At 46.2% G+C, this 24,463-nt stretch overlaps 2 protein-coding genes across 2 annotated transcripts in view; one reads left to right on the top strand and one right to left on the bottom strand.

Annotated features, from left to right (window-relative positions):
* The first annotated feature begins 300 nt into the window (after window positions 1–300).
* On the top strand, window positions 301–1,143 carry PHETA1 (PH domain containing endocytic trafficking adaptor 1). Its single transcript, XM_030218299.1, has one exon. The coding sequence runs from the start codon at window positions 301–303 to the stop codon at window positions 1,141–1,143; it is 843 nt and encodes a 280-aa protein (XP_030074159.1).
* Window positions 1,144–15,864: 14,721 nt separating this feature from the next.
* The window catches only part of CUX2 (cut like homeobox 2), a 521,901-nt gene continuing 513,302 nt past the window's right edge, over window positions 15,865–24,463 (bottom strand). Inside the window, exons 20-21 of the mRNA XM_030219071.1 lie at window positions 22,917–23,187; window positions 15,865–19,873 (exon numbers count right to left, since the gene is read on the bottom strand). Of these exons, the coding sequence (XP_030074931.1) occupies window positions 19,018–19,873; window positions 22,917–23,187 (1,127 nt within the window). The 3' untranslated portion in view covers window positions 15,865–19,017. The remainder of the gene's footprint in view (window positions 19,874–22,916; window positions 23,188–24,463) is intronic.

Genomic DNA, 24,463 nt, shown 5'->3' on the forward strand with positions numbered 1-24,463 from the left:
ATCACCAGGGTAGATCAGAATAAAATAATCTATATACAGTAAAAATACAATAAATATACTATCATAATATTATTTACGCAAGGCTATCGGAGTCTGAATTGATGTATATTTTCTGTCTTTTCATTGCTTTCTGTATTTCTTGATTCTTGCTTTATTGTTTTATGAATGGAAATTTTTTTCATATTAATGGTTTTAAAATTTTTATTAGTAAATACATGAAATCAGACTTCTGAAAGACCCTTTAAATATATTTTTCTTGTCTCTCTCTTCCCCCTCAGTTTTTCTTTTCTTAAAGTAGTAATGAAAGTCAACGAGAGAAGTCTGGTGCACTATGCCACGTGTGAATCCCCAGCAGATAACTCTGGATTCCTGTATAAAAGGGGTGAGCACAACACAGCCTACCACAGACGCTGGTTTGTTTTGAAGGGCAACGTGCTGTTTTACTTTGAGGATAAGGGCAGCAGAGAGCCGGTGGGTGCCATCATTATGGAAGGCTGCACAGTTGAGCCATCTGAATCCGCAGAACAGTATATCTTCACGATTAGATTTGAAGGTTCCAAATCCCGGACTTACATCCTGGTAGCTGAGAGCGAAGCAACAATGCAGTCCTGGGTGAAATCACTCTCCAGGGCCAACTTTGACTACATGAGGCTGGTCATAAAGGAGCTTCAGCTGCAGGTGGAAGACATGGAGCAATACGTAGCGGCCAGCTACAGGCTCCAAGGAGGGGCGGCCATTACCAAAGAGAAACCTGACTCCAAATCAAGCACCTTCTCTCAGGACACCCATCATCAGTCTTATGAAAAATCTGTCCTTGTTGGCTCTGCCATAAAGGAAAATGGTTGTGCTGTGTGGAATAATTCTCACACCTCTGTTCATCTTCCCAACGGCTGTGATGGAGACACTAACCAAGGAAATGTAAGGAGGTATTCAGGTGGTGGGCACAGACCCCCACCCGTACCTCCTCGAAGAAGCTTGCCATCCAGAAATATCGCTGGTGTAGCTGGTCTTTCTGCACTGACCTTGGAAAGTCCAGTTTCCCTAGGGACCGTCCGTTTTTCCAAACTCCACGACTGGTATGGCCAAGAAGTTGATGAGCTAAAAATAGACTGGGTGGAAAGACGACGAAGCAGTGAACAGTAACCAGGGAGCAAAGAAGAGATGGAGTTGGGGGGGAAATGCAATATTTAGTAATGCTCTGGTATATGGGAAGTGCAAGATGAGACATTTCCGTGCCTGCAGCTTAATCATTTAGGGAAAAACTTCATGATGGAAAATGTTGACTGAATTCTATCACAGGATTCCCAGTGCCCAGGAAAGACCACACTGTTGTTCTTATCTCCTGAGTAACACAAGTGCAAATCTTTACCATCCCTGCAAATTCTACTGCTGGATAAACTAGGGAGTATGGGTGAATTGTGAACCTTCAATGCCAAAAACAACTCTGGTGTCCAAATCTGCAGACTTTAACCCAGTTTTTGGATTCAGCGCACGTAAAGATTTCCTGTTAGCAGGAATCCTAAAACACCAGAATTGTTTGCAGCACTGGGGGGGGGGGGGGGGGGGCAGTTCTGTAACTGGGGGCCTCCTGTTAGGTATCCTGCTAGAGTGTGGTGAATGCCTTGGTGCCAAGATTCCGTTATAGAATATTAGCAGAACCCGTTATTAGTGTAACTTACATTTAGGCACTAGCAGGCACATCTGTCCTTGACTGGCATAACTGCTGGCATGTAAACACAGTAAGAGCATGAGAAGTGGTCTAGTGGTTAGAGCACCGCTCTTGCAATCCAGAGGTGGCCAGTTCAAATCCCACTGCTGCTCCTTGTGATCTTGGGCAAGTCACTTAACCCTCCATTGCCTCAGGTACAAACTTAGATTGTGAGCCCTCCTGGGACAGAGAAATATCCAGTGTATCTGAATGTAACTCACCTTGAGCTACTACTGAAAAAAGGTGTGAGCAAAATCCAAATAAATATGTAACTGGGAGCCTTACCCATGCTCTGCCCATGTACAGGCTCCAGGGCAGTTATAATTTATGGGCTAGATTCAATAAAGTGCACCCAAATTTAGATGCCAGGATATTTTGTGCTAAGCTAATATTCTGCATGGAGCATCCTTTATAGATTAATGGTTTAACCCGCATTTCACGCCTAACTTTGGGTGCAAGCACACCTGCCAAAGGCTAGTTTAAATGCTGGCATCCAACTGATGGCAGTTAGGTGCGAAAATCTGGATATTCTAAATTCTGGGAATGCCTCTGACCAGCTCATACCCTTTCCATGACCTTGCAGTGGTGTCCCTTGGTCGGCTGCCACCTGGGGGCGGATCGCCGCTGTGCATTTCTCCCGGATGCAGCGTCGTCGTCCCCCGGCACATCACCTCAACTCCCCCCCCCCCCCAGGTGCATTGCTCTTACCTCCTGTGGTGCTGGGAGCAGCCGCGCAGTTGTCGGCTCCGCCGGTTCCCTGTTTCCTCTGCCCCGGAACAGGAATTAACAGCAGAGGGAGCAGGGAACCGGCAGAACCAACAGCCGTGCGGCTGCTCCCTGCACCCCCCTGCAGCATGCACCCAGGGTGAATTGCCCCCACTGCCCTGCCCTCGGTACGCCGCTGTGGACCTGCCTTCTTTGGAGTTGAATGCTATGATATTAAGGCACTCATATTATAGAATAGAGGGTAGGGCAGATCCGCATGTAACTGCTAATTACTGGGTGCTAATTGATTGTTAGTGCCTAATTGACTAATTAGTTTTGATGTGGATCTGAGATCAGTACCCAAATCTGGGTGACCTAAACAGAATCCGGGGATGGAGCGCTTATGCACTTCCCTTAGGGGCCCTTTCACTAAGCTGCGGAAAAAGGGGGCCTGCGCTAGCGTCAGCACGTGTGTTTGACACACACCGAGGCCCCCTTTTACCGCAATGGGTAAAAGGCTGTTGTTGTTTTTTTTTTTGGAGGAAAAGAAATGACCATGCGGAAAGTGAAACACCGTGCAGCCATTTTGGGGGGGAGCCCTTACCGCTACCCATTGAGTTGGCGGTAAGGGCTCCCGCTCTAACCCAGTGGTAACCAGGCAGCGCACGGTGCCTGCCCAATTACCGCCAGTTATGTTCCAGCACTACAAAATTGGACTTATTATTGTTGTGCCGGAGATGGCATGTGCTAGGGGTGGGAACTACCGCCGGGCTTCTGCGGTAGCCTGGAATTCCGGATTGGCACGCGATAAGCCCGCGGCGGGCTTACTGCTGCTTAGTGAAAGGGTCCCTTAGAGAATAGCATGTAGTGCACTTATGCTGAGACGTGCAAGTTTTCTGTGCATAAGGGGTGTTTAACTGCTTGTACCTAGTTATAGAATTGCCCTTTTAAGGGCTGGCAATCACCATTACTGAAGTAGTTAGGACAGTCACAGCTCAGCCGAACAACGCTCTACTCGTTCGCTTGAGCTGTGACTGTCCTAACTTCAGCACTGGCACCGAGACCCTGAAGCAGCGGCGCGAAACGCTGGCCGCCGTCGGCTCGGGGCAGAAGGTGAAGACAGCACAGCAGAGCACTTTATCTGGCAACATAGTCCATTGATGAGTACCACCTTTTAAGAGAAGCGTTGGTACTCACATCGAGTGCTATCTATCATAATATTATAAAAGTATAGAAAATTTCAGGAAAAACATTTACATTGTTTATAAAGCAGGAAGCTAAATATAGTTTGAAGGTTTTTTTGGCCGATGATGAAGGGAAGATCATAAAGATCTGTTATTGAATATTATCTTGGAGCTCTTTGAGGCCTTTTTTCTTCCTGCATGGCGTATTATGATGTGTCTGACAGCACGTTTTGCACGGTTAATTGATTTTAGTCATTTTTGGTTAGTGGACATTTTTGAGACAGTTTTCTAGCGAATTAGCATTTCCACACTCCACTAGTTCCTAAGTTCTAGTGAATCACCATTACTGCCATAAATGTTATGGAATGTTCTGGTATGATTTGCATGTCCCAATTAACCAGTAGGGGAGCAGCCACCTCAGACTGTACTCTTATTATTGTGAAATTCAATGCACCATACAATACACACTACTGTTAGATACATAAAAGAATTAATGCCCACTGAAACGGATAACATGAGGAAACCAAGAGTTATTGAAAAGATAAAGGGAACGGACGGACCTCCAGTCAAGTTCTGAATAACTGCAGGAAAGAATATTTGATATCTGAAGACAACTCATTTTTTAATTAGTGGGTCACCTTGAAGCCCTCAAGGAAAGGCGAACAATAAATCAGACAAATACATTAATTAATTCATGGGGGCCACCTTCCTTTCCCCCCAGGATCATGCAAATATCACCTCTGTGGTGCAGCCAAACCCTAATGTCTCAGGCAGGAACTTTGAACTTGGCTCTCCAACACCACAGAGGTCTATGACTAACAGTGATGGGCTTATTTTTCCTGCCTTTAGGCACCCTTCAGAATTTCTGCTCTCTTTCCTTCCTAGGAAGGGTAGATATGGACCGAAGCAGTAGCCCATGGTAGCGTCTCAGTGGTTCAGCCCTGAGACTATAACCATGCAGTGAAAGATGCAGATGTGGCATCTTGGCTAGTAGTGCGGAGAGCCATTTGGAAACTGCCGGGGCTACTAAACCCTGCTTTCCTCAATGGATTGTGGAATTGTATGTTTAACAGGACAAGTAACAGGGTGCCATAGCCCGGGTAACCCTGTCATTGTCAGCCCCTAGAATTTTATCACCCTATACAAGCCTATTGGGCTTGTTTAAAAATCTAGGTCTGATGGCCAACCAATATTCAGTGGCAGAGTTTGGGCAGAGTGCAGATGGAGTTCACAAGTACACACGTAGATTACAAATATGTGAATTTACACGCGCACTTGAACAGTCGAGGCATGGGCATTTACACCTGCTCCAGAGCACCTGCAAGGTAGGTACCATTTCTGCCATTTACACTGGTATTTTACAAAGACAAATAGCTGCTCATTTTCAAAGCAGACGGGATGTCTCAAAATGGCCATAAGGCCATCTGCCAAAAACATCCAAATCATGATTTTATGAAAGGCAGAATTTGAATGTTTTACATTCCAGTTTGTCCAAATAGCAAGGAGGTGTGTTGAAAAGGCATATTTTGGGCGGGACTAGGGTAGCCCCCAAATTAGGACATCTTTCAGTGATAATGGAATGAGAAGAAACATCCAAGTCAAAAAAGAAGGACGTTTTTATCTGGGGACCTGTTTCAATCATGTCCAGGGTACAAAAAGGTGCCCTAATTGAGCAGTTGACCACTGGAGGGATGAAAGCATGACCCCCCTCCTTCATCTCCCAGTGGTTACTGACCCCGTCCCACCCCCTATGAAGTGAAAATGATAGTGGATACCAGGCTGTATGACAGCTTCAGGTATGGCCATTCCTCATCGTGTAGCAAGCAAGTGTAAGGTGTAGCCTAGTGGTCAGCACAGTGGATGTTGAACAATGGGGGCTTCAAAAGGGGGACGGATGGATCATGGATGCTTGTGGGTGGACTTTGGGGGAGGGATCATGGAAGCTCATTGAGTTGGGGGCTGGGGCCCGGTGGGGGTCTTTGGGAGAGGAGGTTCTTCCATAGAGGGGAGCTCTCAGTCCAGTGGCATAGCCACAGGTGGGCCTGGGCCCATCCACTTCGGGCTCAGGCCCACCCAACAGCAGCACATATTTAGTGCTAACTAGTGGGGATCCCAAGCTCTGCCAGCTGACGACCCTCCCCCCTGATGGTGCTGAAAACACTGCTTTCCACTTCAGCAGTCTAAGCTTCCTAAGCTGCTGATACTGGCCTCATCGCATTGGGGGGGGGGGGGGGGGGAGGAGAACACTTGTTGCCCACCCACTTCTTGACTAGGCCCACCCAAAATCTGCTGTCTGGCTACGCCCCTGGCTCTCACCTCTCAGGAGGGGTATATGGAAGCACTTTGTGGGCAATTTTTTTTGCCAAAGTATATCAAATGTCTTATTACTCACTCACCATGCTGCTCTGAGTGCTCTCCCCTGCTTTCAGGCAAGGTTAAAGTTTGCTAAAGGCTGTACAGTACTACAGAGCCGAGCTCACCTGCTCCCTCTCCTCCTAGTGAGGTAGCTCCGTGTGCAAAACTGTTGCACATGGGGTTAGCTTTAGCTGCTCAAATGTCTCTTCGTACACGCTACTGTACTGGCCCCATTGATTTCTGGGAGCTGCAGTTAAAAGGGTGTATCCAAGACCTATGCAAACTACTATCCCCAGGATCCCAGGCAGCATTTCAATGGAAGAAGAGCTAAGCAAGCTCCGAGTCCAATCCTTCACATTTGGTGCACAGCGGTTCATAACTGCTGCGCTGCCCTTTTAAAAAAAAGATGTGCAGCCACTCAGCTTAGAGGGAACAGTGTATGTGAGCCCACCTGGAACATAGAAATACCGACTATACCTGAATTTATAAGATACCAGCAACTGTGATGGCTATTGTAGTGATGTACTAAATGATAGCGGGGATGGGACGACTTCCCTATGAAGAAAGACTAAGGAGGCTAGGGCTTTTCAGCTTGGAGAAGAGACGGCTGAGGGGAGACATGATAGAGGTATAAAATAATGAGTGGAGTGGAACAGGTGGATGTGAAGTGTCTGTTCACGCTTTCCAAAAATACTAGGACTAGGGGGCATGCGATGACAGTACAGTTTAGTAAATTTAAAACAAATCGGAGAAACTTTTTCTTCACCCAACGCGTAATTAAACTCTGGAATTCGTTGCCGGAGAACGTGGTGAAGGCGGTTAGCTTGGCAGAGTTTAAAAAGGGGTTAGACGGTTTCCTAAAGGACAAGTCCATAAACCGCTACTAAATGGACTTGGGAAAAATCCACAATTCCAGGAATAACGTATAGAATGTTTGTACGTTTGGGAAGCTTGCCAGGTGCCCTTGGCCTGGATTGGCCGCTGTCGTGGACAGGATGCTGGGCTCGATGGACCCTTGGTCTTTTCCCAGTGTGGCATTACTTATGTACTTATGTACCTTTAGGTAAAGTAGGTTTTTATCGGTTCCTGGAGGGCTCACAATAACATAGAAAGGATTTAAGGTGGGATTTGTAACTGGGTCCTGTTGTTTAAAGTCCACTGAACTAACCAGGGCCTGTCTTAGGGCGAGGCGACCGAGGCGACAGCATAGGGACTCGCGCTTAAGGGGGCCCTGCGCGGTGCGCCTGAAGTCACCCCGCCCCGACCACCCAAGCTCCAATCCCCCCGCCCTCTGAATTTTAAGTTACCTCGTCGTCGACGTCGGAGCGGTAGGCAGGTAGCAGCAGCCTTGAAAAGCGTGCGAGCTGCTGGGCGGTGCTTCAGGAGCCTTCCTTTCCCTTCCCTCATTCAGCTCTGGTCCCGCCTTCGTTTTGAGGTCGGGACCAGAGCTGAGTAAGGGAAAGCTCCTGAAGCGCCGCCCAGCAGCTCGCATGCTTTTCACGGCTGCTGCTACCTGCAGGCCGCTCTGACGTCGATGATGAGGTAACTTAAAATTCAGAGGGAGGGGGGCCTTGGAGCTGGTGGGTGGGAGGGAGAGAGAGAGTGAGAGACTGGCCAGCTGGCCTTAGAGCTGGGAGGGAGGGGGGCCTTGGAGCTGGGTGGGAGCTGGATAGGGGGCCTTGGAGCTGGTGGGTGGGTGGGAGAGAGAGACAGGCCTTGGAGCGGGGAGGGAGGGGGGCCTTGGAGCTGGTGGTTGGGAGGGAGAGAGAGAGAGACCGGCCAGCCAGCCGGCCTTGGAGCTGGGATGGAGGGGGGCCTTGGAGCTGGGAGAGAGGGAGGGAGGGAGCTGGGGAGCCCAGCCCTGGAGCTGGGGATGGCCTGGGAGCTCGGAGGGAGGGGTGGCCGCCCTGGAGCTCAGAGGGAGTGGTGGCCGGCCCTTAAGCTAGGGTGGGGGTGGGGCTAGGATGGGGCCCCATCAGATTGGTCTGCATAGGGCCCCGCAGTTGCTAAGACCGGCCCTGGCACTAACCACTAGGCTTCCCCTCTGCTCTGCAGGGATGTCTGTGTGGGCATTTTGTACAAATGATTCCAAACAAGTGTTTTTGTGCCTACTATTTTGGTTTGTATATTTTAGACGTTTCAGTTTGGAAAATGGCTGTTCATTTTAGAAGTTTTCAGCGCAAGAATGTCCTTCTCACATATTTTTGAACAGGAAATCCTGACGTTTTTCCTGTTCAAAAATGGACGCGAGGTGGACTTTTTTTTTGGACACTATGAGGAGGATGTCCCAATTCTGACCTGAACGTTCTTTCGAAAATGCCCCTTTTAGGCACCTAGTGTATTTTCAAAGCACTTAGAGGCAGATGCAGCAACCAAACGTAAAAAAATCAAAATCGTTAAAGTCCCTAACGATTTTTAAAAAACGAAGAATGCACCAAAAAAAAAAGTCACACATGCTCAGATCAGTATTCAAACGTACAATGTATCAAAGAATCACAATACACATCGGTAATCGGCCCCTAAATCATGCGCAGAGCAGCCAAGCGTTTTGCTGGCTGCTCTGCGCATGCTGCAAACGTAAAAACAAACAAAAAAAAAAGCCACAACACATACACGTGGCTACCCGGTCAGCAAAATCCAAAAACAAAGGATCGGGAGGGGGCAAGGGCGCTCATCAGGAGCGTCCTGTATGGACGGCCTTGCCCCCCCCCCCGCTGATCCCCACTTTCCGCCGCTCCCCCCCCCCCGAAAAAGCAAAATGCTAGCCGCCCCGGTCCCCCTCCCTTCCTGTTCCTGTAGAGCTAACTCCGCCTCCCGTCATTCTTTCGGGGGGGGGGCAAGGCCGTCCAAACAGGACGCTCCTGATGAGCGCCCTTGCCCCCTCCCGATCCTTTTTTTATTTTTTTTTATTTGATGTGTTTTCTGACGTCCTTTGGACCAATCACAGCGCTTTTAGCTCTGCTAATGCGCTGGGATTGGCTCAAAGTTTGTTTATTTTTTCACTTAATGATTTTTCCTGGCACAGAGCTGTCCTAACGAGAGGTCCAGACCTCTCGTTAGATTTCCTGCCCTTTTCCTGCGTAAAGGCAATCGGAAAAGGTTAGTGCATGTCGTTTCAATGGGGTTTTCACACTAATTGCTCATCTCCATTCTGTTTTCGTTAGCTGCTGGCTTCCTCGGTAAAAGCCCTTTGATGCATGCAACGGATCAAATTTTCCTCGTTGGAGGGTCATTAAAGGCTCATTTAGCTTTAGTGCATCTGCCTCTTAGAGTTACAAAGTTCCATAGTAACCTATGGAACTTTCTAAGTTTAAGTGCTTTGAAAATGAACCCCTTAAGTGTCTTTATAAAATAGTGCCTAAGTAGGTGTCTATTTGCCCTCTTAGGCTGACAGCAATTTTAGCACGGGAGGGGGGGGGGGGCACCTAGCTTAAGTACTCATTATCACATAACCGACACCTTCACACACTTTAGTCATTATGCCCAATAATCAGTCACTTGAACGTTTACCCCCTCATACCTGTTCCCTCTAAGCTGAGCGGGAGTCCTCCACCTACAGTCCTGCCAGTGGGGGGGGGGGGGGGGGGTTGTTTCACGATCACATTTTCAATAGTGAGGGACAGGCAAGCTCTGCAGGACTCCAGGGAACCTGCCTGTCTCTAGTGATTGAAAATACAATATTGAAGCACCGCCCCCCCCCCCCACTGGCAGCAATGCAGTTGGAGGACTCCCACCAGTGGTGTACCAAGGGGGGGCGGTGGGGGCGGTCCACCCCAGGTGCACGCCGCTGGGGGGGTGCCGCGCGCCTGTCTGCTCCACTCGTTCCGTGCTCCCTCTGCCCCGGAACAGGTTACTTCCTGTTCCGGGGCAGAGGGAGCATGGAACGAGCAAAGCCGACAGGCACGCGGCACCCCCCCAACAGGTAAAAATGCACCTGGGGGGGTGTCCTTTTGCCGGGGGGAGGTGGCCTTTTGCCAAGGGTGGGGGGGGGGTCGCGCTGCACCCGGGGGGGGGGGCGCATTGGCGATTCGCCCCGAGTGTCAGCCACCCTAGGAATACCACTGACTCCCACTCAGCTTAGAGGGAACAGTGTCCCTCATTCTATAACAGGTTAGGTGCTAATTGTGCGCATAATTTGTAGAATGCTAACACTGAAGCACATGAATGTTACAATTATGTGCATAAGCACTAGCCGCATGCTCAGCAGTATTCTATAACTTATGTGCTCAACTGCCTTAGTGTATAAATTTGAGGGGCCATTCATGGGGAGAACACGGGGGGGGGGGGGGGGGCACATAGGAGTGTCCAATATTTCCAGGAGTAACTTCAAAAATACTGTGCTGCGTGTAGGTGTGCGCTTTTACGCCTGTTATTGACATGGTGTAAGTGGGCAGGCCTACATCTAGGCATGTAGATGCTGACATGATAATGTTCACTAGGCCCAATATTCAAAAGGGTTTTAACTGGGCAGGACAGGCTCCTACCCGGTTAAACCCCGCTGAGGAGCCCTTTTACTAAGGCACATAGGCACCTGTGCATGTCAATTTGGAAACCACCGCCCGGAAACCATGAGCCCCGGGCAGTAATTCCATTTTTTACGCACGTCTGAAATTATTTATTTTCTACCGCGTGGTGCTAAGCGGGCAGTAATCGGCAGTGTACGCACGCTGACAATTTCCACCCAGTTACATGTGTGAGACCTTACCGCTAAGTCAATGGGTGGCGGTAAGGTCTCAGACCCAAAATGGATGCGCACCAATTTTTATTTTGCCACACGTCCATTTTCAGCCAAAAAAAGGCCTTTTTTGGCAAGCATGCTAAAAAAACGGACCTGCGCGCATCCAATACACGTGCCTACAACAGTGCAGGCCATTTTTCGGCGCACCTTAGTAAAAGGTCCCCTGAGTTGGCTGACCACCAATATTCAGCTGCACTTAACCAGGTGGTGCCACTGAATATCAGCTCTAATCAGACACTCCCTTACTGACTAGGTGGGGGGGGAGGGGGGGCGGTCCAGGGGCGGGGTTTGGGTGGTGTCACTATTTAATTGGTTAGTGGTGATGTTCAGTCCATTAACTGAATTAGGACACCTTACTGCCGTAAGCGGAATATCGGGCCCCATAAAAATACTTATGTATGTAACTGCCCTTATAGGATAAGATCAAAGCCTGCGTAATTTGGGCTCCTAACTTGGAGCGCTTGGTTGCTGAATTGCCCCCTTGGTGGAGTGGATGGAAATTTATTTAGTCTGTCAAAACCTAGGTAACAGTTTTTCAAAATGCAGACACCTGTTTTCAAACATAATGAAAGGGAACAGTAACTTGAGCAAACACAGGTACAACAGCTCGTAATGAAAAACACTAGAACTCCAAAATAAAATGTATTATACAATTCTGTATTTAGTGACTCTTCACAGCAACTTCTTGTTAATAATGTTATTGTTAAACAAAGTTCTTCAATTTCTCATAGAAACTGAATACAGTACATGAACCCAACAAATCACCATTGACTGTCCCTCCGGTTTTAGTATAACAGGGATTTCTGTGTTCCAATGGCTAGACTAAGTGCTTGAGCAAATCCCGTTCCACTAAAACTCAGCCTAGCGCACTAATCAGAATAGTCATCACAACATTTACAGCTACATATCACATGACATCTTTTCAAACAATAGAAACATTGAAATAGTAAATGCACTTTGTTTTGCACTGGGCCGTGGCTGCTAAAATATTCTTTGATGGTACTCTCGTCTTCGTAGGGCCAAATGTTTAAATTGAAAAACTAGTTATTGTTCATTGCTGTCGAAATAGAAAAATATGTTATATTTTGATACAATTGTACACTATCAAATGCATAGTCTGGGTGCATGGAAAACATTCTCTAGGCAGTTTAGCTTTCATTTAACAGTTATCTGGTGGCAATACAACATTTTTTTACCACTGTACAATTTATGATTTTATGGTATGGTAATCCCAGACTTTTATCCTGGTGGAATTTATAGATTTTCTAAGAAGGGTGGGGCGATATTCTTGAAGTGCTGGCCGTGGCTGGCTGAATTAGAACGGGATATTCAGTCCTGGCCCTTACCTGACTTTTGACACTAAATATCAATGCGGACCTTCAGCAGTGGTACCCGTGGGCCAATGCTCAGAACCGGCAACACCGGTAATTGGGGAAGCAAAACCAGTGCTGGGCAGCCGTCTATGCCCTGATCGTGACTAAACAGATATGGATGGGCTGGAGTGTAAATTTTAAGCGGCTTCAACGTTAGCTTCAGAACTTTTAGTACAAGAACAGTGCTGGGCAGACTTCTACGGTCTGTGCCCTGAGAATGGCAAGGACACATCAAACTCGGGTATACATATAAAGTATCACATACCATGTAAAAATGAGTTTATCTTGTTGGGCACACTGGATGGACCGTACAAGTCTTTATCTGCCGTCATTTACTATGCTACTCTTTGGGGTTCTACTTGGAATGTTGCTACTAATTGGGATTCCGGAATCTTGTAACTCTTTAGGATTCCAGAATCTTCAGAACTTTTAGTACAAGAACAGTGCTGGGCAGACTTCTATGGTCTGTGCCCTGAGGATGGCAAGGACAAATCAAACTCGGGTATACATATACTACTACTACTTAACATTTCTATAGCTCTACCGGACGTACTATCACATACCATGTAAAATGAGTTTATCTTGTTGGGCAGACTGGATGTACCATACAGGTCTTTATCTGTCGTCATTTACTATGTTTACTATGTAATGCCAGTGCTAGAGCTGATTAGTCTGCACAGAATGCTCAGAGGGCTCTAGTACAGGAAACAACATGGGCACCAGTGGCGTAGGAAGGGGGGGCGGTCCGCCCCGGGTGCACGCCGCTGGGGGGTGTCGGCGCCTCGCTGGTTCCTTGCTCTCTCTGCCCTGGAACAGGTTCCTGTTCCGGGGCAGAGAGAACAAGGAACCAGCGAGGCGCCGACACCCCCCAGCGGCGTGCACTCGGCAGATTGGCTCTCCCGCCCGCCCCGCACCGCCTTCCAGGTATGTTCTCACGGGGGGGGGTTGCTCTACGGAGGGGGGAGGGTGCGTCGCGCTGCACCTGGCGGGGGGTGCACAGCAGCGATCCGCCCCGGGTGTCAGCTGCCCTCGCGACGCCACTGGTGGGCACCACAGATTAGCGCAAATAGTATTTAAATGTACTGAAATGCATGTTAATCAGGTCATTTCTTATTGCCTCCCAATGCCCAGAGAACAGTGCCCAAAACAAAGCCACCCTTACCGCTGAAAACCTAATGCCAGCTCAGAGCTGGCGTTGGGGAGTTTAAAGAGAGGATTTCCCATGATTTTTTCTTTAAAATCTGTTTTTTATTTAATTTGGAAGGAGAAGGAAGCCTGTGCAAGTCCCCTAAGCACTGGTAGTGAGAGACGAACGTGTGCCAACAGTGAAAGCAAACACCTTTTTATACATTTAAATATAAGTGTTTTCAGGTGAAAAAAAGATTTTGAACATCTTATATTTAAAGAATGGTGCCGATGTGTGCTTTGCTTTTGGGGTTGCCTGGCGTATGCGTACAAGAGTTCTGCTTACTGTGAAACTCTTGTGTGCATGCACTAGGCATGTTCCTCCTCCTTGCTTTTGGTGAAAGACTGCATATCATTTGCATGTTTTTACAGTTGAGCATTGGGTTGCTATTTTTCTGCACTGCTCCCAAGATATTGGTCGGTCGCTGTTCCATATAGCTCAAGAGTTCTGAGCATCGGCCCGCCAGACAGGTATCTGGTTAACTTGTTGTCTTACGTTAACCGGTTTTCCAGGTACTGCTCCTGGATATCACTGGTGCCCGAGTAAGGAAAGGGGATAGAACTTGATATGCTGCCTTTCTGTGGTTACAGTCAAAGCGCTTTACGTATTTTATACAGGTACTTATTTTGTACCTGGGGCAATAGAGGGTTAAGGATTTGCCCAGAGACACAAGGAGTTGCAGTGGGAATCAAATCTGGTTCCCCGGCCACTGCACTAACCATTATGCTATTCCTTCCATTCCTGGATCTACACTGACTCTACCAGCTCTAACCATACAGTGCCACAGTAGCCAGATAAGATATTCAGCGTCACTAGTAAGTGGAAAGAAGCCTCTCCTGCCTGGTTAATTAGCTCTGAATATCGACCCCAGTATTTCTAGCCGCTTCATATCTTTATCAAATCACTGGAATGTTCTGCAGCTGTCTGCTTACAGGTGGATGTGACCTACTGAAATGCCATAACTCTACTACTCTTTGCACAGAGTGGAGATGCTCATCTTTCTTTTGTACAGTGAGGCTAAAGTTGAATTTGGGATTTTACTAAAACCTCCTCCAACACTTTTCTCAGCGGAAAGACCCAAAATGCCCTAAAACCATTTAAACTGAAATCATAGTCTCCTCACACTCATGAGACCAGCATGCTCACCACTGTTCCCTTTTGATGCAGCTACAGGGCCACCGAAACCATTAGGCAAACTAGGGGTCGGCAAAGAGCAGCTGCAGCCAAAGCCAATCAAGTAAGTCTGGATGCCACATAAAGTCAAAGAACCATCATTTCACATACAAGGTGTGTGGACACTTTTCAAACAGCTATTTACCTGGGGAAATGGTTGTTGAAAATTGCTGTGGGTGCATAGGTCAAAGGTGAAAATAGATGCCAATTCTAAGCCTCTTTTATAAAGGTTACTGTTACTAAAAAAAAACACACCTTTGAAGAAACTCAATTGTTCAACAAAAAAATCTTCTATATAATTGAAAAAATGTGACTTATTAAAAAACTAGTAAAAATGGCCCGTTTCTGAGAGCAATGAAACGGGCGCTAGCAAGGTATTTGTTTTGTGCAATGTTTTGAAAGGGATTTTGTGCCAGGGTGGCCCCCTCCCTCATAGGTGCAAGTGTGTGTTTCTGACAGACAGAGTGTGTGTGTGTGTGTGGGAATGAGAGTGTGTGTGTGTGGGAATGAGAGTGTGTGGCAGTGTGTGCCAGGGTGGGCCCCCTCCCCGAGGGAGGCCCCCTTCCTTCCTTCCTTCCCTCCCTCCCTGGCAGATGCATGTGTGTGTTTGTGAGTGAGAGAGAGAGAGAGTGATTGTGTGTGTGTGTTTGTGAGAGAGTGTGTGTGTGTGAATGAGAGTGTGTGGCAGGGTGTCGCCCCCCCCCCCCCCCCCCCGTTGCCCGCCTGCCTGCCAGTGAAGGAGAGTTATGTCAGTCCTGCATAGCATGGTAATCGTCTGTTCTGTGTGAACTGGTGGAGTAAGGAGTCCAGTTGTGTGTTAATGTTTTTAGTTTGTTACTGAACGCCGCTGCATTTTCTACGCTGTCCCCCTCGCACTCCTCTGCGGCGGCGATAAAGTTAATGTTTTTCTTTTGTTATTGAACACCGGTGCATTTTCTTCGGTGTCCCCCTCGCGCTCCTCTGTGGCGCTGATAAAGGCAAGGTGTGGAACTCCGTCTGTATTGTGTGTTATCTTCACCCGCCCTCGACATGTAGACGCGAGGGCAGGGCGGGTGTAGTTTGTAGGGGGTTTGGGGCAGGATCGCGGCGTTTGTATTGTATGTTATCTTCACCCACCCTCGACATCATGGCGTGTAGGGGGGCTTGCGGCGGTATCACGGTGTTTGTATTGTCTGGTATCTTCACCCGCCCTCGACGTGAGGCGAGGGCAGGGCGGTGATGCTGGTCAGACGTCATGAGGACATCATAACGTTCCGACGCGAGGGCGGGGCGGACAGTCATGGGGGAAAATTCCCATCTCTGGAACCTCAAATTCCGGAAGTTGCAGCTTCACTTAGAACGTTGGGGTTGCGAATTATGTGCGGAAGAGGTGTGGCTGAGGGCGGGTCTATGAGTGACAGTGATTGGTGCATGAGTGACAGTGAATGGTGCTGACAGGCAGTGCTTCCCGGGGTGAGAATTATTATTATAGATATATGGGATCATCAGAAGAGGCTTACTTTTCCACATGTATACAACATAGTAGGATCTTCTGTAAACCTAATCATCAGTCCCAAAATAATGAATCAAAAACTAACTTGAAAATCTTTATCAAAAAATCATTTCACATGAACAGAATAATCACAAAAATAGAGCTGGAAAAATCAGCAATTACTTAACCGAGTCAGCATCCACCGATCACCAACTTGATCCCATTTTGAGTATAGGCTCAGCGACAGGGTGTTGCATTTTTCGAATTATCCAGCTCCGGAAAAGACTTCAAAGTGTCTTTATAACAAATGTAGATGAAGTCGACAGGAATAAGATTTGAAATTTTCTCTGGAGCTGGATAGTTTGAAAAAAAAAAAATGCAGAGTCTATACTCAAAACGTGATCATGTAGGTGATCTGTAGATTCTGATTCAGGGGTCCTTTTAGGGCTAATACGCAGCTAGCGCGCACCAATCAGCACTACCGCAGGGGTAGCGTGGGCACACTGCAGTAGTTTCGCAGTCGGCGTGCGCTGTTTCCCGCAGTAGAAAATAGTTTTCTCTTTTCTGCCATTTTAGGTGTTCCCAGCGGTGATCAGCAGTGTGGCCATACAGGCGCATGCTGCATGATTACCGCACGAGTAGCACGTGAGCCCTTACCGCCAGGTCAATGGGTTGCGGTAAGGGCGCAGGCAGTAAATAACCATGCGCTATGTTTAATTTCAGTGCATGGCCATTTACTGCCCCATTGAAAAATGCCTTTTTCCCCAGCCATGGTACAAAACAGCCCACTGCATGCCAAAAACATGCACCCACACTACCGGGGGCCACTTTTCACTGTGGCTTAGTAAAAGGATCGCTCTGTTAAGTAATTGCTGATTTTCCCAGCTCTATTTTTGTGATTATTCTGTTCATGTGAAATGATTTTTTGATAAAGATTTTCAAGTTAGGTTTTTTTTTTTTCCTCATTATTGTGGAGCTAATGATTAGGTTTACAGAAGGCAGTCACATGTGGAAAAGTAAGCCTCGGTTATGATGATCACATCTATTTTTTTTAATGACATATTTTTTTCAATTATATAGAAAATGTTCTGTCGAACAATTCCTTTTTTTTAAATTGTAGTTCGTTATTGGTTTACCTTTATTTAGGATGCTTTTATAAAACAGTAGATACAAAATAGGCACCCAGGCCAGCCCCAGCGGTGCAAAAATCCTCAGGCACAAACTGACACCTGTTCTGCTCTGTAAATCTGTGCATGCACCGTACGTAAGTGTTCACATATATTCTACAAAATATGCTCACACATCACGATTCAGCCCCAGATCCTCCCAAACTAGGTCCCAGGAAACACCTATATGTTGATTATGTAGAAGTGGGTGCACTCTCTCTCTCTCTGCATGTATATCCTGCATAATGCTGATAACATTATCTCCGTGATATGTATACTTTACGTATGAAGCACAACAGAAGTTGATGTTCATAAGGAACGGTGCGTTCTTACAAATTTGTTCTTGGAGGGGCGTCGTCGGTGTTGTCATGATTGTTCAGTTTAACTGACATTTTTTGGGTGACGGGGGGGGGGGGGGGGGGGACCTGATGCCTGGAAGGTAACTGAAAAGAGCACAAGGTTGAAGGCTTCCTTAGGGTGCCTAATATCGCTGCACTGAACCCATGTAGACAGAATTTCTGAACTGATGGATATCAGCTGAGCCAGCCACATTCAGATCACCTTTATTTTACCAAACTTTTATAACAATAACTCCCTCCAGCCATTTCTATTTTAGAACGAAGCAATGGAATCTGCAACTTTGCTCAATGACCATCTGAAGCTGACAAACTGGAAAATAAAATGTTTTTACTGTAGCAGAATTCAACACATATTTACACCTATAATATTTAAGTTAGTTCTTAGTGCTTTTGGCCCTAAAGGGCCTTCCATAGTCCTAAATCTCTCTGCAAGAAGGTGCTTCAATCTTTGAAAATATTCAAGGTTAAAAATAAACAAAAAAAAGATTGACAGTATTTGAGCTATTTTATTTTTACTGATGTCCCGCACACTAAGGCTCAGAGAACGAAAGATAAGTGGCCCTTTAAAGACTGTATAAGAATACAGTTCGAGTTTTATTCAAAAGACACCTGCTCAAAGGAGCAGGCAATGCCCATTATACAATGCTTTAAGCTCTGTCACTGCGATTAAGATTCAGGGTGATTCCTGTCAAACCAGACATATTAAGGACATTTAACTCCCGGTGACATTTTCCATTTCTTAAACTCTCACACATGGCAAGTCAGTTTGCAAATGGACAGACAATCTACGTATCTCGTTAAATATGTTTTTGCCAGCCGGTGTCCCTGTTTTCCGAGCTATTCTTGGGTTGCTAACTGGAGGGGGCATGTAAGGGATCAGTTTTGTACTATGCTACATTGGTTCAGTGAAGGCTTTTCTGTGGATGTTCTCTACAACATATACAACTGCACAGGACGTTCCTTGGGCTACAAATGATTCAAAACATACCACCAGAACTAAATACACACTTGATGTCATCAAGGTTGCAATTTAGAGTCTTTCGGACTATCGTGCGCTCTCGTCAGACGGTGTAATGTACTGTCTCATAGACAAATGTAGAAAATCTGTTATGGAAAACCTAGTAAATTTGGTCAGTTTCATAGTGCTTCTCAATGGCTTTGAACAATACTCTTAATCTCATCCAGTGGCAAACTACAGGACTTCAGTGTACATTTAATGATACAATTGCTATATCAACTTGATTTTTTTTTAATAGCTATCTTTAATACCAAAGCAGCTTAAGCTGTTAATAAATTCCTTTATTAAAATATCTAAAAGAGGTCTATAAATATTTATTTTCTTCTAAAAGTGTTCCAAGTTTTAGAATTAAATCAGAGATGTATTTTGTTCTTCAGTCATGTGCCGTTTTGGGTATCAGTTTCTTTTTTTTTTTTGAGAGTGCTTTTCCTCTTGCCGCCTCCTCCCTTCAGAACTGATCATTTCATGAAATATAAAAAGAAACCTTTCGGCACAAGCTCTCTGTGCCTTCAGCTGGCTCCACAAAGTTTAGCTGTCAAAGAGGAAGATGGCTACTCCTAAAGCCTGACGTGGAAAATGATTCAGAATTCCCACTCCAATGTCTCTTCTTTATTAGCTGCCCTTTCCAGCCTGTGGATTATATTGTTCAAATTTGCCATCTTCTCGTTTCTCCTTTTGATCGTTGTACTGAGCTTTACGTTGGGAAGCAAGCAACCCATCTCAGTGGAGGGACTTGGCGTCTGCATTTTGACAGAAGTTGTGCTGGGCAGAGAGGGGGATATGGGAGCAGAGGAGGAGGGGATGGGGGAAACCGATATCACCAAGCCTGGGGAGGAAGCAGCCGAGGGGGAGTTCAGGGGTACTTCTAAACTGCAGCGGGAGGTCTCCGACACCGACTTGAAGCTGATCGGATCACTGTGTGGTCGTTCTGCTGTCTCGTTCTCCTGGTGCGGGTGTCGTGACGCGCACTCAGGAGCTCCGGCTGGGTGTGCTTGATTATACAAAGCGTCGCTCCTCGATGGACTGCCAATATTGTGGGTGGTGTTTTGCAAATCATCACTGCAAGGTGCATCTGTCCATTCCTCTTTAGGTTCTGCAGGCTTCTGAGAAGGAGCAGTAATATTTTGTACATCTTCTGGGTTGCAAGAGTCACACTTGTCATAGGAGCTTTCTGCACCATGGCCCTCTGTGTGCTCCTGTTTGATTTTGCCCGGGGCTTCTTGGCATGCTGTATGAGGGCTGCGCGTCTCAGCCTGAAGCTTGGGCTGAACATCGCTGCATTCTGGCTTTCTGTCCTCCGTTTCAGAGCTGGGACTCGGGGGGTCAGGAGCTTTGTGAGGGTTGTTTGTGGATGTGAAGCCATCACAGCTGTTTGGCTCCTGGTCTGTGTCATTATCCTGAAGCCCATCGACTAGCATTTCTCTGCGCATACGTGACCTGTGAAATCATACAACCAATAAAAAAAAAAGTTGTTTTAATGCCTGTTTATAATAGTGCATGACTATGCACCCACCTGGGGGAGCATTCAAATACTGCGTTCAGTGGTTTTTAAAATGGCAGCTGCAGTATTTATTTAATTCACGTACATTCAGCCCTGGTATCCACAGAAGTGGCAGCGCTGAATATACAAATACAATGACAAGCACTGCCGCTATAGAGGTGGCTGACCATGTTCAGCTGCTACTCATACAACTCTATAGATAAATTTAGGACGGCATTTTTGCTGGCTTAAATTCATCTGTTTTTTGCTATACAGATGGAGGGCAATTCTGAGTGGGCACTTCCTTTTAGCTGCCCAATGCCGGGTGATAGCCTGTTCCATTATGGCTTCTATGTGCCTAGATTCCATTGGAAAATACGAGGGTAACTTGACAGTGGCAAACTTTACAATTCCAATAGCCACAGAGCCGAGTACTAGGACTAGGGGGCATGCGATGAAACTACAGTGTAGCAAATTTAAAACAAATCGGAGAAAACTTTTCTTCACCCAACGCACAATTAAACTCTGGAATTCATTGCCGGAGAATGTGGTGAAGGCGGTTAGCTTGGCAGAGTTTAAAAGGGGGTTAGACGGTTTCCTAAAGGACAAGTCCATAAACCGCTACTAAATGGACTTGGGAAAAATCCACAATTCCAGGAATAACATATATAGAATGTTTGTACGTTTGGGAAGCTTGCCAGGTGCCCTTGGCCTGGATTGGCCGCTGTCGTGGACAGGATGCTGGGCTCGATGGACCCTTGGTCTTTTCCCAGTGTGGCATTACTTATGTACTTACTTATGTACTTAGGTGTACATGAAAGCGGCAGCCACACCCATGTGAATGCCCCCTTGCATTTCCTTGCTATGCCACTTATGCATGCCCTTATAGAACAACGTTGCTGCCACCTACACAGATAACAGCACATTTACCCATGAAAGGGGCATGTATAGAATTGCTCTATAATAACTGAATGGTGCTGGTTATCCATAGAGTTAGGTGCTCCGCCTGGCACTAACCAGATAGTAGCAGGTTGGTCTGTAAGAATTTAGCAGCACTATCCCCCTAATTCCACAAACTGCATCACAAGTTAGGTACCAATAAGGCTCAAATGGCCAGTTAGGCACCTAATTGTACTTGGTTGCTATTCTATAAATTAGCACCTAAGGGGCCCTTTTACAAATCAACATTACTGCCCCGCTACTGCATGCCCCGGGCGTTAATTCCGAAATTGGCGCATCAAAAACATGGGTAGAAAATAATTTTCTAGTTTCTACCGCGGGGGGTGTTTCCGGGGTAATCGGCAGTTGGCACACGCTGGACGGTTACTGCGTGGGTAACGTGTGAGCCCTGACCGCTAAGTCAATGTGTGGAATTAAGGGCTCAGGCCACAAATAGATGTGCGCTGGTTTTCATTTTGTCGCACGCCCATTTCCCGCCCCCCCTAACCCTTGTTTTTCCAGACGTGGTGAAATGGTCCAGCGTGCGTCCAATACATGCTCTTACACTACCGCAGGCCACTTTTTGGTGCGCCTTTGTAAAATGGTCCCTAAGTATTTTAGGGAATAACTGGAAAGGGGGCATGCATGTGGCAGGGCATGAGCAGAGAATGAGCGGGACACACACTTAGGCATCAAACCTATGTAATAATGTACTCCTAGGTGCCAACATTTAGCTGCTAACATTTACACGTTCCAACTTAGTTTTTATTCTATAATGGAATCTGAGTGCCCAGATGCATTATAGAATATTATCTTAGTGAACAGATTTTGAGTGCGTATCTTCTAGCTCCCTTTATAGAATTGCCCCATTATCTGTTTTGCACCAATAAAACATCACCAATAGAGTACTTATGTATATAGAGGCTGCCATTATACAGATAAGTGATTTAGAATATTGGGCCCTGATTTAAAAAAAATGGATCCTTGATGGGACCTTTACATAAAGAGAGCCATACTGGGTCAGATCAATGATCCATCTAGCCTAGTATCCTGCTTTTAACAGAGGCCAAGCCAGGTCACAAGTACCTGGCAGAATCTCAAAGAGCAGCAAGATTCCGGAATCTCAAGGAGCAGCAAGATTCCAGAATCCCAAAGAGCAGCAAGATTCCAGAATCCCAAAGAGCAGCAAGATTCCGGAATCTCAAGGAGCAGCAAGATTCCAGAATCCCAAAGAGCAGCAAGATTCCAGAATCCCAAAGAGCAGCAAGATTCCGGAATCTCAAGGAGTAGCAAGGGTCCTTGCTACCAACCCTACAGAAAAGTAGTGGCTTTCCCCATTTATATCTCAATAGAAGACGATGAACTTTTCCACAATGAATTCGTCCACACCTTTTTAAAACCCGGATATTCTAACCGCGGTAACCGCATCCTGTGGCAATGAGTTCCAGAGCTTAAGTATTTGTTGAGTGAAAAAATATTTCCTCCTATTCGTTTTAAAAGTATTATCATGTAACTTCATTGAGTGTCCCCTAGCCTTTGAACTTTTTGAAAGAGTAAAAAAAAATCAATTCACTTTTACCCGTTCTACACCACTCACGTCTCTATCACATCCCCCCTGAGCAATCTCTTTTCCAAGCATCACAGAAGTGGTCAAGAGATAAAATATGGACCACAATATCTAATCAAGGCCCAGGAGATAAAGGCGATCTACGAATTAACTAACTTCCGCAAGCTACTGAAGACCCATCTCTTTAACAAGGTATACCAAAAAGATCAACAAATGTGATCTCCTACACATATATCCAGAAATGCCTTTCGATATTTGCTCGCTATAATACTATCATTCTTTCTCATTATCATTTTACCCAAGATCCTTTGCAATACTAAATGTCTATTTTCCTATGTACTTCCACTATTCATGATGTAATGTAAGCCACATTGAGCCTGCAAAAAGGTGGGAAAATGTGGGAAACAAATGCAATAAATAAATCTGATTCTATGAATGGCACCAGAGAACTAACCAATGTTACCAGCCCAACCCTGTCAAGGACGTAACCATACCTATAGTTATGGAACCAGTTGATCACGGTATTTGTCTTAAGATTAAGCTGGAGAGACAGGAGCTCAATGGTCTGCTGGGAAGGGTAAGGCTCCTGCTTGTAGGCTTTTTTCAGCGCTTCCTTCTCTTCTGGGGCGAGGACCACTCTGGGCTTTTTCATCTGCAGAAGGCTCAGATCCTGTGGCTGGATGCCAGGACTTGCACACTCGGACCGGGCATTGGAAGACTCGCTATCTGAACCAGGACTTAGCCCATACCGACGCTTCAAATAAGCTAAAGAATGAAAGATGTTAGTTTTTTTTTTTTTATAAAACACCTTTGGTTGACAATTTAAATAAATACCAGACATAGACAGTATTGTGGTTCATTGTACATTTCACAGCAGGGGCTATGACACCTTATCACAGCAAAGCAACCACAGCTGGCAAATTTCCAAATGTAGAACCCAGCTGAGAGGATGCCCCTTTAATTCTCCCTTAGGGCTTTCTTTCCACAATTTTAATGGCATGATTTACTGCCTCTAACATTCACAGATTTGTTCACACCTTTCCTTTAAGCTTTTCACTTGAAAGGGGTTGTTATTCTTTCACAGTTTCCTTCCTATTGCATCCACAGTCTGTCAATGTTCTCTTTCCACAAGTGCCTGATGGGATGAATATATACTACACATCTACACTTTGGCAGTAATTCAATAAACTGGTACCTCAGTCTAGGCACACCAATGATCAGTGCCAATTCTAGAACATCAACTTGGAGCCAAGATTTCATCATAGAATACTAGAGTACTACCTGGGATTGGTAGCATGGGATGTTGCTACTGTTTGGGTTTCGGCCAGGTACTTGGACCTGGTTTGGCCACTGTTGGAAACAGGATACTGGGCTAGATGGACCATTGGTCTGACCCAGTATGGCTACTCTTATGTTCTTATAACATTGGTGTGCACATGTTTAGGTGTATCATCTTGGAGGGGGGGAATGTACTTAGGCGCTACCTTATAGAAGAGCACCTACAGCACATAGGTGCCTCGTAAGTGGCGCTTACCTCTAGGTTCTAGTTTATAGAATTACCTTCTTCAGCAAACAACACATTTTAGCTGCTTTAATTAATATCTGCAAGCAGACAACAACAAGGTAAGTTCTGCCACACATATACAGGGCCGGATTCAATAAATTGCTCCAGAGGATCCACGCTAAACTAGTATTCTATAAAGGGCGCTCCGTGCAGAGCACCTTTTATAGAATTGCGCTTTGAGCAGATTGTGATGCCTAACTTTGGGTGCGAGCACTTTCGTCTGGTGAAACCTGCAGTAAACCCTTGTGCTCAACCAATGGCGGCTGGGCATGCAAATCCAAGTATTCTGTAACATCGCACCTCATTTCTGGAAATGAACCTTGACCGGTCCATGCTCCTCCCTTGGCTACACCTCCTTTTGAGTTGAATGCAATGAGAGTTAGGTGCGAATGTTATAGAATAGTGGACTAGGGTAGATGCAAGTGCAAATCCAAATTGATGCCAATTAACCCCAATAACTGATTGTTAGTACCTAAT

Source organism: Microcaecilia unicolor, chromosome 11 (assembly GCF_901765095.1).
Source record: "Microcaecilia unicolor chromosome 11, aMicUni1.1, whole genome shotgun sequence".
Lineage (NCBI taxonomy): Eukaryota > Metazoa > Chordata > Amphibia > Gymnophiona > Siphonopidae > Microcaecilia > Microcaecilia unicolor.